The 16,595-nt window shown below is 31.7% G+C and overlaps 6 protein-coding genes and 1 pseudogene across 6 annotated transcripts; 1 reads left to right on the forward strand and 6 right to left on the reverse strand.

Annotated features, from left to right (window-relative positions):
- Nucleotides 1-24: 24 nt before the first annotated feature.
- On the reverse strand, nucleotides 25-1,704 carry LOC107360966 (uncharacterized). The gene is made up of 2 exons (XM_015927686.3): nucleotides 827-1,704; nucleotides 25-705 (listed from the first exon to the last, which is right to left on the reverse strand). Exons 1-2 carry the CDS (start codon nucleotides 1,702-1,704, stop codon nucleotides 258-260), a joined length of 1,326 nt encoding a protein of 441 aa, XP_015783172.1. The 3' UTR covers nucleotides 25-257.
- A 58-nt stretch (nucleotides 1,705-1,762) lies between these two features.
- LOC107361007 (synaptic plasticity regulator PANTS) lies at nucleotides 1,763-2,978 on the reverse strand. Its single transcript, XM_015927726.2, has 3 exons — nucleotides 2,715-2,978; nucleotides 2,470-2,634; nucleotides 1,763-2,045 (listed from the first exon to the last, which is right to left on the reverse strand). Exons 1-3 carry the CDS (start codon nucleotides 2,805-2,807, stop codon nucleotides 1,860-1,862), a joined length of 444 nt encoding a protein of 147 aa, XP_015783212.2. The 5' UTR covers nucleotides 2,808-2,978; the 3' UTR covers nucleotides 1,763-1,859.
- Nucleotides 2,979-3,357: 379 nt separating this feature from the next.
- On the reverse strand, nucleotides 3,358-5,619 carry LOC107360954 (putative citrate synthase 1, mitochondrial). Its single transcript, XM_015927676.3, has 5 exons — nucleotides 5,465-5,619; nucleotides 5,182-5,229; nucleotides 4,165-5,091; nucleotides 3,866-4,075; nucleotides 3,358-3,751 (listed from the first exon to the last, which is right to left on the reverse strand). Exons 1-5 carry the CDS (start codon nucleotides 5,504-5,506, stop codon nucleotides 3,587-3,589), a joined length of 1,392 nt encoding a protein of 463 aa, XP_015783162.2. The 5' UTR covers nucleotides 5,507-5,619; the 3' UTR covers nucleotides 3,358-3,586.
- Nucleotides 5,620-5,810: 191 nt separating this feature from the next.
- Nucleotides 5,811-7,155, reverse strand: LOC107360976 (uncharacterized UDP-glucosyltransferase YjiC-like). The gene is given in 2 exon segments (NM_001323113.1): nucleotides 5,811-7,059; nucleotides 7,127-7,155. Coding segments are annotated over 2 exon segments (1,278 nt in total).
- Nucleotides 7,156-7,473: 318 nt separating this feature from the next.
- On the reverse strand, nucleotides 7,474-8,623 carry LOC112538720 (citrate synthase, mitochondrial pseudogene; annotated as a pseudogene).
- Nucleotides 8,624-9,059: 436 nt separating this feature from the next.
- Spase22-23 (Signal peptidase complex subunit Spase22-23) lies at nucleotides 9,060-9,792 on the reverse strand. The gene has a single exon (XM_015927718.3). It carries the CDS (start codon nucleotides 9,632-9,634, stop codon nucleotides 9,098-9,100), a length of 537 nt encoding a protein of 178 aa, XP_015783204.1. The 5' UTR covers nucleotides 9,635-9,792; the 3' UTR covers nucleotides 9,060-9,097.
- Nucleotides 9,793-13,522: 3,730 nt separating this feature from the next.
- On the forward strand, nucleotides 13,523-15,281 carry LOC107359863 (uncharacterized). The gene is made up of 3 exons (XM_015926452.3): nucleotides 13,523-13,983; nucleotides 14,255-14,344; nucleotides 14,626-15,281. Exons 1-3 carry the CDS (start codon nucleotides 13,883-13,885, stop codon nucleotides 14,807-14,809), a joined length of 375 nt encoding a protein of 124 aa, XP_015781938.2. The 5' UTR covers nucleotides 13,523-13,882; the 3' UTR covers nucleotides 14,810-15,281.
- Nucleotides 15,282-16,595: the final 1,314 nt, after the last annotated feature.

Here is a 16,595-nt window from a genome sequence, read left to right on the forward strand (position 1 = left end):
ACGTGGAGATACAAAACGAGTGAATTTATCGGTATAATTTTTATTTGTTTAAGGAGGAAGAGGAAAAGCCGTAACTCTATTGCTGGTGAATTTCAATGTGCTCATATTTTTCTGGTGTTATTTGATAGTCAAGATTTTGATTAGCAAAATGTATTAAGAGTCGATGTTTGTGTGATGATAAAATTTGATTTCCACATGTTCAGTTTCTATGTGAGAAGTTCCATGTTCTCCAATAGTTTTTACATTTATTTTCAAATTCAATTATTCGGATGCAATTCTTTCTTGAAAATATTACCTCTTATATCCATTGCAATAACGTAAGCATCATCGGGCATTATTTCAAGCTTAACCCACTTACTTGCAAGGAAGAACTCTCTGAATCGTTTGACTACTCCATTGGATCCTCTGTATTCAATAACCTGGACACCATAACGTGATCTTAATGTGGAATCACTCAACTTGAATGCGTCTTTGGATTCTGGAAAGTTATTAAACCACTTGTGACTGGTTAAGATTAAAGCCGATGAGCGATCCCACCATTTATGTGTGTCACTTCCTCCATCGGGCTTGACCAGGAAAAATTTATCAATATCGGGATAGTGAGATGACATCATGCCCATTGAATTATGACCTAGATCAAATATATGACCCAATTCATGAATACAAGCTCCTAGAGTAGTAGAATAGCAACCAGAATAAGTGCCTCTGTATAATTAAAAGTGAAAAATGTGTTATTACAAAATTAGTTTTAAATTGTAACCTTAAATCAATATCTTTAGCTGCTTTTCGTTACATAACTGAGGATTCAGTTGATAATATACTTTACCTATTTCCACTGTCATCCATTAACATGGTACGATCTATCAAACGGGAATCAGTAAGACATTCGTTTATCTGGTCGATTCGATTGGGCCAGGAGTAAAGACAAGAGGTCGATAAAAGGGCAAGTCCACCTCCACCAAGAGCTACATAACCACGCGTCATTTTGCGAATATCAAGAGCTGTCAAACTAGACTTTAGTCGACCAGTACCGGGCTCGCAAAGATAACGAGAGAAAGAGCAAAAGCCCAGATATTTACAGTTGACATTAGACAGTTTAGATGAAAGTATACAATCAGCCACAAGATCCCATAATTGTTGTTGATCCATCGCCCAAAGGTCTTTATAAGTTTGTTCGAGGGTGAAAGTGTAGACCAAAGGTTGCCCATCATCATCAAGTTCAACTTGGAAAGTATGATGAGCAGGAACTGTTTCGCCGAAAAAAGTTTGCATCATTAGAACGGCTAGAGAAATCTTCTCCTTTGCTGATCTCAATGAATTATCATCACCAGGAGTTGATTGGAAACTTCCCTTTTCAAATATTTCACCCCATTCGTCACGGCAGATCAGATAAATGACTCGCAGGCATCGTTGATTCTCAATCTGGGGACGGTAAATAAGCTCAAAGTCAACTGAGACCGGATGAATTGTTTCACCACTTATTGTTATCATATTAGAACCCTCTTTTAATGGAGCAAAACATTTAAACAAAGAATCGACTATGGGCCATGTAAAAGTGAGTCCATCTTCTCGAGTTAATGTAACATATTCATTATCTGATCCAATAATAGTTCCACTGATGAGAGCCAAGGAATGATGAATTGTCATTCGATCGCGAATCTTATTCAACTTGATTGCAGATTTATCACTTCGACGGAGAGTCATCTTTAAGCAAATTCAATTTCAAAAGCTTTCAAATTCAAGCGATTAATTTGGACAAATGTTTTCAATTTCAATTAATCTAATTCAATACGTTATAAAATTTTACAAATATCACAATTAATTTCTAAATTTAATGATTAAGGCTCAATTTTCTATTCTTAGTCTTCTCGCTCAGAATCCATGTGTCGTTTTAAAAAGGTATTTTCAACTTTTTGGTACCACCAATCTGGAAGTTGTTTATTCCAATGAGGTGCAGGAGTTTTACGATATTCCCAAACATCATTACCAGAGGCACCAACAACAAATTTTTTCAATCTTTCATTTTCACTGTCGATGACTTTTTGCTGAAATAGGAGTAGAAGAAAACAATTGTTAAAATGATTCAAGACGAAATTTTCACTTGAAAAAGATTGCACTGATAGAATATTCAGATAAACTCGTTCTTTTCAATTGTCACACCTAAACCTTGTTCCATAGAAAATAAATAGTCAATTAGCCTAGAATGGAAAGCTCATGTTCAATTTGATGCAGCCAGCTGAGAGGAAAAAAATATTCAAAACGAGGTTGACCTCGTGTAGGGAAGGGACTGGAAGCAATTGTGTCACCATTACTAATTATATTAACTATTCTCGATCGAACCACTAATTTCTAGATTAAGATTTTGTTATCAAATAGTCAATATCAATAAAATAAATTAAAAAGACCAGGGTCAATTGATCATAACATTAGCTACTCTGACTAAATACAAATTTGAACACATAGACTTACCATAAATTGCTCATCACCACTGTGACGGAAAACCATACAATTTTTGTAATCCGTAATCCATTGGCTACAATCTAATCCTTTTCCATAAATAAATCTCTGATTAAACCGTTGAAAAAAATTGGAACAATTGCTGAATTCCTCTTTATACCATTCACATGGTCGAACCTTGTTTCGAAAAAAAAGATAGAAAATGATTAAAAAGTTGAATTTTTTTTCATCAGGGTTGATTTTTCGGATTAACTTACCTTCCAGGCTTCCGGGTGATTAACATCGTATCCATTAGATATTTCACAAGTAAAATCATCAAAAGCTTTACCACCTAAATAACGTTTATACATGTTAACTTTGTTTTTTTGTTTTACAAACCAATCTATCGATCTTCCTTGATTTACCAGCCAATTAACTAATTGATTCTGTAATTACAATGTAATAAGGAAGAAAATATTCAAGTAATCACTCGATATTCATGTTCGATAAATATACACAAAAATAACTAAATCTGCTAACACCAAAGAGTATAACAAGAGGTAGCATGCAATGTTAATTATCTTTTTGAGATAAGGATAGGGAAAAGGTCTCGGACGCGATGGCGCCACTAACAACCCTTTTAATTTTTCTTTAATTTTTTTCAACTTTTTCTCATCAAAAAATTTGTTTACATTTATTTTTTTGTCATTTTTTCGTCTCTTTCAACATCTCTTTCTCGCTGCTAGCTCCCTCTTTTCCGTCACCTTTTAACTTCTTATCTCTCTTATCTATAGCTCTCATTGACGTGCTCTCTCTTGCTATTACTCTTTGGCTAACACAATTTTTAAAAGTCAGCTGGAAGTGTTAATACAACTAATGGATACAATTCACCTTGGAAACACGTGACTCGGATAGGAAATATTTATACAAAAATGAAAATCGACATTTTTATTAATTTTCATATAATAATCCTGTATAATTCACAATTATGTGCGTGATAACTACATGATTAGTGCCTGATTCATTAGGAAAATAGAACTTTACAGCTCAATATTAGCTCTTTAAGGGTATAAAATACACTGAGTTGGGATTTCATTTCTTTACAATTGCATCTGCCAGAATAAACTGAATTGAACATGAAGCAATTCAATTAGGATACACCAGACATTTTCATCAAAACTGAGCTTGTCATTGATTTACAATACTCGATTGGTAAAGAAAGACCTCGATCCCAAACAAGTGATGCCATAACCCCAAGTGCTCGCGATACGCCAATTATAACGGGATAAAAATTCATCTCTCTTAATCCATAATACTGTAATATGCAGAGATAAAAATCAAAAACATCACATAAGTAATCTCAGAATAAAAAGTGGATCTGAATGCATGATTGAACAAATTATGCGGAAATTTACAGCTAATTGATTACCTGAAGAACAACACCACTGTGAGCATCAACGTTTGGCCAAGGGTTTTTTACTTTTCCAGTCTCCATGAGAATAGGAGGAACAACTGTATACATTTCAGATACTAATTTGAACATCGGATAGTCGGGTAAATGTTTTAGACAGAATTCTCGCTGAGCTGTGTATCGAGGATCAGTTTTACGTAAAACTGCGTGACCATAACCAGGAATAACCTAAGTTTGTAAAACAAGGCAAAAAAGTGTTAGATTTCTGGACACTAGGAATGATTTCAGTTTCAATCACAATAGTTGTCTTGACTAACCTGTCCCGATTTAAGAGTTTTGCGACAGAAATCGGAAATTTGTGCTTCAGTTGGGTTATTACCCAATTGTTGTTGCATTTTGTTTATAAATACCAGAACTTCTTGGTTGGCAAGACCATGAAGTGGCCCAGCTAAGCCACACATACCAGCGGCAAATGAAAGGTATGGACTCGATAGACCACTACCAACTAGATGAACAGCATGAGCACAGACATTTCCACCTTCATGGTCACTAAGAATAGTGAGGAATAATCTTATAAAATCAGTAAGTTTTTCATCCTTGAATCCTAACATATCAACGAAATTAGCCGAGTAATCCTTGTTGGGATCAATAGCACCTATTGATGAACCATCTCGATAAAGATTTCGGTAAATAGTGGCAGCAATTGTTGGCAGTTTAGCGATTAAACTCATTGCATCGTCAAAAGTGTATTCCCAGTACTTTGATTTGTGAACACCTTCAGAGTATGCTTTAGCAAAAGCAGATTCAGTATTACAAGCAGTAATAGCCGCAGCAAATTGAGACATTGGATGAAGATGAGCTGGGAAATTATTTAACATTGTTACTACATGAGCAGGTAAATCTGCATGAGCTGCCCATTCCTTTGATAGATTCTTTACTTGGTTTTCTGTTGGCACTTCACCAGTCAATAAAAGCCAGAATAATCCTTCTGGTAAAGGTTCTTGACCACCGGGTGCTTTTGGTAAAAGATCTCGACATTCAGGAATTGAATAACCTCTGAACCTAATACCTTCTTCAGGGTCCAAATAAGAGGTTTCAGTAGCCAATGCTTTTATTCCTCTCATACCACCATAGATCATATCTACAGTAACTTCACCAACAACCTTACTTCCATGAACTGCTCGAAAATCTTTGACTTTCTTGGCATGTTCACTGATCTTTGCACCAGTTACATCTTTTAGCTCCTAATTGCAAAAAATAAGCAAATCAATCATGAAAATTGATATCTAATCAATAATTATGTAAAGTAATGAACAAAAAAATTATAAACTTACACAAGACAAATTTCTTATAAATGAAACATCTAACCGCTGTAAGCTTGGCTGAAAATTAATAAATAAGATTCAATGAAAAAGGAAAGATCGTAGCATTGAGGTAATAATCATTATACTTCATCTTTGCTTCAAGATAATGATGAATTGAATTATTTAAATGGCGATAAGTAACCCAATCGATATGAATCAAACTATGTATTTGTTAAAGAAACAATCATTGAAACAATATAATAAACTATAAATTATGAGACTAACTTCACGCCAAATGATTGTGTAAACTTACCAATGCTTTAAGAACTGTTCCAGTAGTTCTTGAAACAATCATCACTGTTATTTCAAGAAATTTTTATAGCATACATTAGATGTTATCACAATACATAAAACTAAGTCTATTAATCAAGACCCAAAACTCACTCAATCATTTGTCCAAATGTTAGATAAAATAAAGAAAACAAAACAAACTTTTCAATTTATGCGCCAACTATGAAATCTTATTAATTAGTACATTTAGTATTACAAATGCAGTAATGTTTGAAATTCTAGCAATTATAGCAATTAGTTAATTATTAGCCATAAAAATTACCATTTGATTGTTTTGTTTTTACCTCAAAGCCTTACAAGTATGAAATTTACTTTGCTGAGACCAAATCTTTGATTTTTTCGTTGAGCAGCTCAATGCTTTTAGAGGAACGGATATTTTCACCAATCTTTTTAAGACGATCAATCAATTCTTGATCATCCAATAGCTGATCAATAGCAGTCAAAAATTCATTTTCATCCACCGAATGAGGAAGAAAACTTCGACCGATCTTTTTTTCTTCAACTCGTCTCCCATTGTCTCTTTGATCACCAGATAAAGGCAGGACAATGCAAGGTTTACCGAAATAAAGAGTCTCGACAAAAGTATTATTACCACCATGATGAATAACTAGATCAACTCGGGGTAGAACAGCCATTTGATTGATAAATTTATAACCAATCATATTTTCAGCCAATTCAAAATGGTCATGAAATGGTCCTTTGGAAACAATGAATAGATGCTTGGATTTACTCATAATGTTTACCATTCGTTTCATCAGGTCAACATCTGCACCTCCCATTGATCCTAACGAGAAGTAAATCTTTTTTCCTGGACGGTCAAAGAAGGCCTCATCAAATCCCAGTGGATCTCCTTGAACCTTTCGGATCATATGATCAAGTCGAAACCATTTATCAGGAACAGGACCAAACTCGGAATAATCAAGATCTGTTGGATATGAATATAAATTGAGATACGGTGAGATATCAGCCAAAGCAGTTGGATGTGGTTCAATTTGTTTGGTTTTCAGCCACTCATCAAATTCAGCTTTAACATCTTTCATGGCATCGACCAGAAAGCTTCTCAATTCAGCTGATGTGGCTGGGTCCGTGTTGACGCTGAGGCCAAAGTTGGATGGAGGCACATTGGGCCCACTATATGCTTTCAATGGGTTACATGAGTAAAGTAGTATCCATGGACGACCTGATTTAACGATTGAAGGAACAGTTACATAGAAATCGATTATGATTAAATCAGGAGCAAGTTTTTCAAAAAGAGCTGGCAACTGATGGTCAATTATTTTCACGTAATCAATAAAAGACTTGTATGCTGGAACACTGAGTAAAGGAATCTGTTCCTTCGGTGGCTTACTAAAAGTGTAAGCTAAGTTAAACATGAACGTTCCCCACTTTTTAAGACAATCTTGATCATCAGCTATAGTTGGATCATGTAGTGTTTCAACCGCAAATTCATGGTCTTTGATAAGATTAATCCAAGGTTTGGTAACTGCAAAAGTACATTCATGGTTATAATCGCGAAGCATTCGAGCCAATCCAATGCATGCATTAATATGCCCATGGCTTACAAGGGAAACAAAAAAGGTTATTATAAGGTTACATTTTGATCAGTGATCGGTAATATTCTTACCCGTCCATAGGAAGGAAAAAGATCTTCATTTTAAAAACTGTGACTATCCGCAAATCAAGGCTTCACTGACAATTAAGATTGTTAGCTGAAATAAAGTCCAAGCTTTAAGCAAACTGTTTCTATGCAATAGTATCAAGACAAGATTTTGACACAAATTGATTGGATTAAGCATTCCCAAGCTACTCATTAATCTCAGTTTACTCGTGGTTACCTTTTTCTTGATTGGAACCGGTTGTGGTATCTTTTTGATTGAGCTTTTAACTTTTAAGAACGAGCTTGCATATTTTTTATTCAAAATCACTGTTATTTTTAAAGTCATGAAAATGAGTTTCTTGAGATCTGAAGCATACATCAGAAGACGTTTATTTGAAGGCTATTAAATATTAAAGTGATATATTGATTATAAATTTATAAAGCTTATTGTGAACTTTGATTTTGATGTAGACTATGAAATAACTTTATGAGCACAAAGATGGATTCATTAAGTTTAAATTACTGGATTTAAGGACTGATGTCCTTAACTTTCCCAAACTCTTAGTCAATTACTCAGTCAGCTCTTTTCGTATTTCAACTCTTTTGTATGTCGAAACAGCAGATATAAGATGAAAGTTCACTAAGAATAGTGAGGAATAATCTTATAAAATCAGTAAGTTTTTCATCCTTGAATCCTAACATATCAACGAAATTAGCTGACCAATCCTTGTTGGGATCAATAGCACCTATTGATGAACCATCTCGATAAAGATTTCGGTAAATAGTGGCAGCAATTGTTGGCAGTTTAGCGATTAAACTCATTGCATCGTCAAAAGTGTATTCCCAGTACTTTAATTTGTGAACACCTTCAGAGTATGCTTTAGCAAAAGCAGATTCAGTATTACAAGCAGTAATAGCCGCAGCAAATTGAGACATTGGATGAAGATGAGCTGGGAAATTATTTAACATTGTTACTACATGAGCAGGTAAATCTGCATGAGCTGCCCATTCCTTTGATAGATTCTTTACTTGGTTTTCTGTTGGCACTTCACCAGTCAATAAAAGCCAGAATAATCCTTCTGGTAAAGGTTCTTGACCACCGGGTGCTTTTGGTAAAAGATCTCGACATTCAGGAATTGAATAACCTCTGAACCTAATACCTTCCTAATACCTAATGATTAAGTGAAGCAACATGAGCTAAATACAGAAGTGAAGTAAATATGAACAAAATATAATTCGAGGAAAAATCTATCATTATAAAAGAATAGAATTCAACTTTGTTGTATTTTATATTTTCTTGATTATTGAGGAGTCCTTATTCTAAAGATTTTTCGCTGTGTTGGCATTCCATTCTTGATGTGTAAATTTTATATGAATGGTTTTGACAATATTTATGTTCTTGAAAATATCCAATATTTATTAGTCTTCGGCGTCTACTTTCGGTAGTAATTTGCTATTTTACTGCTTCTTCCAAACTAACAACGTTTCAATTGAAACTTTTCAATGGCTAACAAGATAAACCATCAGTAAACCTCCAACCACGGATAGAGTTTGGAAGAAATCGTATTTAAGGAAATCTCGAACTGATTTATATCACGAAGAATGATGTAAAAAATTGTCTGTAAAAATAAGAAAAAGGCTTATTAGTTTTCATCGTTTTAAGCATTGATATTTAGACTGCTATGATGTGAAAGAATAAGTTAAACGCAGACACTTTGATAAAAGTGAATTTAAACTCAATTTTGCACCTGAACAAGATAAATACACGTAAAAAAAGATAAATAATTCTAATAGTGCTTGTATACTTACCCCATGAAAATTATGGAGAATTGAATAAAATTTTTATAAATCATGTCCGACGAGTTTGTTGTTGCTTACAATGAATGATTACGTGAAGGAATTCATTGTTGATTCCTTTGTTGTGCGATTCCGAACGAAACACAAAGAGATATAAAAAGAATTTATCGGTATAATTATTTATTATAACTATTTAGTATATTAATTAGTATAAATATTTGGGAAAGTGAAAGTATGAGTAGTGGGTACAGTGAATATTGGTAACATTCCCGCATTAGGGATAACATTCATCGAGAGAGTTAAGGTGACATTTGGATTATTTTTCAGACCATGACCATCATCCCAGAAGTAGTATTTCACATTATGATTCTTGAGACTTAATTTAGCTTCAGGTTGTCGCAATAAAATGTGGTCCCAAAGAACAACTTGATTAATAACATTGGCCGGTGTCTTGTAATGGGCAGTAAGGTATAAAAAGAGTTGCTTGGTATTCCAATCAAAAGCTTTAGTAAAATCTGCTTCTAAATCAAAGTTTAGCATACCAAGATCACAGGTTTCTCGGCCAGCTTGATAATTAGGCAAATTACGGACAGATTCACGGGCTGTTGATATTTTAACAGGTACAACATCACCATATTTTTTGTAGGAAGTTGACATAGCACAAAAAAATGTTAAAGCAGCCAATATGCTCAAAGCAAATGCAAAGACAGCATTAGTACGCGCTAGAAAAGTGTTCATTTTGAAATAAAAAAGATACTATTGACCTTAACTAATTAAAGATAAAAATTAAATAACTTTAACAATATTAATTGTTGATAATAATTTAGTTAACTTGATGCTTAGAAATACCACTCAATCACAAATACAATTACATGTCAAATGAAGCTGTGTCAATACTACACGTAATCCTTAGTTACAATTGAAAATGGCGCTCAATTCAAACCAAGAAAATTGTAAACAAATTCATTAAAAATTACGTTTTTATTTTAAATTATCATAATATTTATCAAATATATTTGAAGTAATTGATCAATATCTTATTCAAGATATAAATATTTTAAATTATGAAAGCTAGATTGTGATGTTGTATAATTTAAAGACGGAAATTCATGATAAAACCTAACATTAAACATGAAAAATTACAGTTGAAATTTTAAAAGCAACAATTAACAAAATTGAACCGTCAACAACCGGAGTACATAATCATAATTAACCTCTTATCGTGAATATAAACGATTTTATCTGAAAGCTTCCAATCATAACGATCAAGATTTGATTTTGTTTATATTTCCTTCAAACCTATCTAAAAATGAATGATTAAAATTGCTAAACCTTGCAAACCTCAGCTCAAGTAAAATTATCGTAAATTTCAAGACTTTCATGAATCCATGAACTGAATGGTGAAAACGTCATGAGTGATTCCTAGTGTTACCATCTAATAAACGTAATTGTATCCGGAATATTCCTACACATTTCAATGATTACTTGCGATGAAACAATTTTGATTGCGATAAGCAGAAGAAGCAATGAAAGTAGCTTTAAATGGTAAAACATATTCTTATGAAATTTCGGAAAGCAAAAAAAACTAACCATTTACATGGTTATTAACATAATACATCTAAATGTAACTGAATGTTACACTTAAGTTACAATCAGATAAATGGTTTGTTTAATGGTCCATGAGTTTGTCAGTAAAATTGAAAGCATGGAGAATACAGAATTCACTGAAATTTTGAGAATCCTATTTTACTAACCAAGACGAGGCCTTCAAAGTAATAACATTGTTAATCAATTGTACAATCAATATGTACTTTAATGATGGTGAGAGTTTGAATTTAATCGAAATTGACTTTTGCTAAATCAAATTTTCCAACCTTTTAAAAGCCTAACATTTACATAATTGTATTAAGCGGATCATTTTTACCGATTGTTTCATTTCAATTTTTTTATTCACCAAAAATTAATGAAATTTAACTATTAAAATGAACAATATTTGACTCAGAATTGGATTTCAAGTTTATCTTGATTTGATTAGACTTTGAGTGTCCAATTCATGATCTAACTCGAGGCAATAATTGTAAAAATAGCAAAATAAAGTGTTTCGTTAAAGGTTTTAAAATGAATAACCTTAAAAATTAATTAAATTATCGATTTACCTGTTAATTTTTGGCTGAAGCTTTAACACATCTCTAGAGTTGAATCCAAATCTGTTGAATCAATCAAAACAATTCTTATTTGGTTGATTAAAATTTTTTATTGTTGCACAAATTCATTTATAAATCATCTGTTAAGGATCAACTTGTTACATTAATCATAGAAAGTAGACTTCACTATTTAATAATGAATAAAATCAATATATTGAGATTAAATCTGGCGAGTCTCAAAAATATTAAACATTAAAATTAAAAAATTGTCAGGTGCTTGGCTTATCGATTAATCGAAAGCATTTATTTTGTTTCCATTGATATCGATACATTTTTTTTGTGAAAAGCGTACAAAATTATTTCGTTTTTAATGACATTTCTCTGAATCTGGTTTAATCAACTCAAATTGTAATTGGTTTCATCATTTCATTCATCAGGAAATTTAATGTAAACCATCATTTGCTTTTATTGTAACATGAAAAAATCATTGAATTACAAATGGTTTGACCAAGAAATGCTTAAACGTAATTGAAATGAAACCTTTCATCTTTTCCTAGTTTTATTTTTTTTTTGATAACTGATGAGGTCATCTTTAAATGTAACCTATTAAATTGATTTACAGGCAACTGAAGATCTTAATGAAGATAGATGATGAAATTGAAATGTTTAAAGGTAACAGGAATAATATTAAAGATGATGGAGAAAGGATGAAAAGCCAAATTGTTGGAAGAATGAAGGGAAAAACAAGAATCCTGTTGAGTGGAAAATGTATTTCAATGTTGTCTTCGTGTTTTCTTTTCAATGAAATTTCATTTTTTCAACCCGATTCCCTGACTTTTCAACGAATGAAAGCAATTTTCATTTCAACTTATCAATCTATCACCAAAAATATTTCATCCTTTATTAGATAATGAAAACTCAAACCACCGCCTATGGTTTGAAATCATTTTGTTTCTTATTGATTTTGGATGTACACAGATTGTAATTTTTTGCCTATTGATCAACCTGTGCTTTACGTCAACCAAATCTTATTGTATTCATTTCCAAATCAACTGTTTGAATGAAAGACAGATTAACAATTAAACAGCACTTTCCTTGATTTGATTGTTGTGTGAAAGCTGTAAATCTCAGAAGTTGACCAGAAATTGTTAACTTTAAAACCTTTAGCTCACATCAAACCCAAAATGAACTGAAATTTTCATTCAATTTTGCTTGTTTTTCCGAATGAATCCATTCTGATGATTCAGTCGAATCCTAAAATCGATTGAACATGATTATATTCATTGAAAGCTATTAGTAATTTAAGCTATTATTAGTTTAAAATCAAATTCAGTCAATTTTGTCTTCTTGGTTTTCAACTTGGACTGTAAATGTAAGCATATTTATGTTTTGATCAACAGTTAATGTTTTGTGCTTTAAAATAAGTTCAAGAAATGAAAAGTAAATTTATTTCATCATTTTAATCGATAAATTCACAAAATTTGGACAATTTCGAGTTTATTTGAGCATTGAAGACATTTAATCGGAAAAATCAATGAAAATATCAAAAATCGTGTGTAAACCTTAACTCAAGAAACTCAAGATTTTAGCTTCACATTTATTTTTATCATTTGTAAAATGATTCTTATAAAATGATCGATTATGGAAATATTACTAAACCATGATCTAAATGGTAATATAAATCTGGAAATGTTATAAGTTGATTGCTCATTTGATTATCAATCAATGATTGCCATGAATAAAGAGCAATCCTAAAGAGATTTGGATATTACGGTAAATCAATAAAAGTAAGCAAATGGCTAATTTTATGTATTCAAGTTGCATTGTGATATTACATTGTTGATTGTTTTAAACAATTCAACAAGTGCGTCATTATAATACATAATAATATCATAATCAAAGCAATTAAATAATCAGAGACAAAATTAGTTAACATTTAAAACAAAGCAAATGTAAGCCAAGCTAAAAGCATAATTGAGTGACTGTAGGATGAAACAATAGCAAGTAAAGAGCAAGTAGAATAATGAAAACGAAGATTGAAATGATGAAGAAAACTTTAAATGAATTAACATGAATTAGAAGAGAGGAAAAAAAACATTTTGACCTTTCCTGTGTTGTTTTGTACTAGCATGGTGGATGGTTGAGTTGTTCATGATATATAGCCAGAAAGAGTTAATAATAATAGTAAGGAAAGAAAAAAACAAAACCTGAAAATATTCAGATGAATGCTGATAATGCCTATATGATGATGAGAATGAAGATGAAACAAAACAGCAACAGGGAGTTGATTTTTACAGGGAATCCAAGTAAATAACATGATAATGTTGCTCATCGTTTTTGTATAGAAATAATATTTAGAAGGAAAAAAATATATAAATTTTTATTATTTCATTTGGTGTGAGTCTGTCACGCAATTGCATAACATGAAGTTTGCTGGAGGAAAGGGTGAGATTATGATGAAGTGAGTCTCATCATCTTTTAACCGTTTATCGTCATTATCATCGTCATTGTGTGAAAAAAATACTTCAGCTTTTTCAGACTTTTTTCAAGAATCCCTTTTGTTTTAGGATTACATCAGTTTGGTGCGTTTGTCTGTCTGTCAAACCGTTTTGTTTTATCTTGTTTCCATGCTTTTATGATATGCAAAGATAGTGAACGATTCAATTGATTTATATCCCATCTTGTTCAGTAATCTGATCAGTTTTATCCTTTTCATGCTTCATTGGAATTCAAGTTTTGATTAAAATAATTTCAACTTGTATTTAAACATCGCGCTCCCTTTGTTTGCTAATTTTAATTGGCTTGTTTTTTCCCGGTAAACTAAGGTTGGCATCGCATTAAAATGGTTTCATCTGTTAATCAACTAACTGTACTGGTAACATTGCTTTCCATTGTTTTATTTAATCTAATTGTTGTTTCAACAGCCTACCCGGTTGATTGTAGGTAAGTTTACCATAATCAAATTGTAAATGTCGTCTTTTCTTTGTCTTGTTTAATTTGAAGCATTTTTCTTTGTCATCTCATCACATTCAACATTTTTTCAAACGTTTGTTCAACTGTTGCTGTTGATTTCCTCTTTTAGCAAGTTTTAATTGTTGAACTTCTAGCCTTAAATATTATATTTCAGTGTTGAAATTAAACGATATTTATTGGCTAAATTGAATGTCAATCCCTAATTTGGTGAATAAAACTAACCTGTTTCTTTTTTCAACAGTAAATTTGTTTTCGCTCCAACATGTCGAGGTGTTATTGCCAAGAGGATTAATACTAATGGTTTCAAGACTAATTCAAAGTCTACCCAAAAGTAATTATCTTGTTCTATTTGCTACCTGTAAATTTAATTTGAATATTACCATATTCTATTTCCGTCGAATTAGCAGTATTTCTTGAACTGGGTTCTACACGCAAAAATCCATTTGATACTTCCATTTAAAAGCTAATTTCACCCAGAAATTTTATCAAGATATTGGTTATCCAATTATACATTTCAGTTTTTCTGAACGCATAAAACCTATCATCTGTTGAGTTAAATTAAATTTTAATCTGAAATCTATTCTTTTTCCATTTTCTCCTTTCCCATGTTAGTGATTTAACTGACAGAAGTGACCCATGGCCTGAGATGAATCCATCCTCGTCTTCGTACAAGAATATAATCAGTAAACTGTTTCCATCAATGGTTAAAGAGATACACCCAAGCCACACCAATTCTGGCTGGGATAGATTTGATTCACTTTACCAGGGAAATGATGGACTACTTTTTGGATCATGAAGTGCAACCATCTCATAAGATCCTAACTTTATATCCACAAAGCAAACTAATCAAGATCACTTAAAAAAGAGGATATTTGTGTTGTTTGGGTTTAAATCAACAAAGCCAGGTAATAATTTGCCATTATCATCAACCAATCAATCTCATGGCTTCAAAAGATAAGATCAATAACCGAAAAATCTAGCAGTATTACATTGATAGTTAATGTATCCCATATTTCATTAAGTGAAATCATAGTCACAGTCATCAAAACTTACATGTTGTTGCATGTAAATCAACCCAATATTATCCCCATCATTACATGTAAATTGTATCGTTTTACCTAATCATTTGTTTATCATCTCCCAATCTTTGACCAATTGTATCCATTTGCTAACCATTTCACACTTGATAACTTCACATTAAATCTTGATCAATGTTTATTGTTTTACAAATGTAATGTTACAAATTAAAATTAATTCTCATTCATTAACTTTGAAATATTTTCTTCAATCCATTCCATTTGCTTTAATATTAATATACTAGTTACATTAAAGTTTACTTTTAATAACATCTATCAAAACATTACCCTTAATACTTAAGGTTAGTTTCATCCATCTCACCAAACAAACTAATGATGATTAATTTCAATTCAACTTTCCTCAATTTATTATTCCCACTATAATTTACACCGTAAAATATATTAATATCAATGAGATTTAGAATCGTTTTTCAATGTTTCCTCAAGTTCAAGTTTAATATACTCTGTTAAAGTTCAACCATATTTAATATTGATTTACTGATGAACAAAATAAAACCTTATAATGATGATATAACCTTATAAATCGTACCAATTTGAGGTAAAAATAACACATTTTGCCAGAAAAATGTTTTTATGTCTCAATTTTCCTCATTGTTAATGAATCGCTCACCATTAAAGCGATAGCGTGATCAACATTATTCTTAACTTTACATTGACGTTTTGTTGTAATCTTATTGATATTTGCCCAGTGAACCCTCTCATTGAATGAAATTGTTGGTACAAAATTATTTGATTGTTAGGTTTATCTGAATTGACTTACGCGTGACATGAAGTTGAACTTTTGACTATCATGATCGTTTACTATCATTGCACAAACAAATCATTTCATTAAGGAGTTCAAATCGATAGACAAGATCTGAAAACTTTTAACCGACTCTTAAAACTTGAATTGTATAATTTAATAAATAGATTTATTGTTAAAGTTACTTGCCGTTATCGATTTTCAAGTTCTATGAGCGTTTCTTTCAATGAAATGCTGTTGAAATCAATAGACTTTTGAAAAGCATAAATTGGAAATGGAAAGCCTTTGAACAGTAAACAAAATCATTTTTCAGTTAAAATTGATAAAATACATGGAAATAATGGATAGCATTGGAAATAAATTAATCTTTTGGATTCGTCTGAGATGAGAATGGAGATGAAAACTGATCTAAATCTGAGTTTTTTATACCTGAGACTGAGAATCGTCTCTACACTCAACAAATCTTAAGCTAAAATGGGATTTTATGTTATTTTTTATGTTTTATTTATAAATCAGTATATTTAAGACCAATTTAATTGCTATTACAGATGACCAACCGTTTTTCTGGTTATAATTGGTTATTCTGAAATTGTGATTATGTTTATGTGTAAAGTTGCAAGTCATTTGCATGATCAAAAATCAATCATGATTAAATAATTGAAGCTTTTAGGTGTGTAAACCAAATCAAAAAACTTTTTTATAACCGATGAAAAAGGCTGAAAAATGATTTTGATTAACTTTGA

Source organism: Tetranychus urticae, chromosome 2 (genome assembly GCF_039701765.1).
Source record: "Tetranychus urticae isolate SD_2017Ah chromosome 2, NJAU_TeUrti_SD_1.0, whole genome shotgun sequence".
Taxonomy (NCBI): Eukaryota; Metazoa; Arthropoda; class Arachnida; order Trombidiformes; family Tetranychidae; genus Tetranychus; species Tetranychus urticae.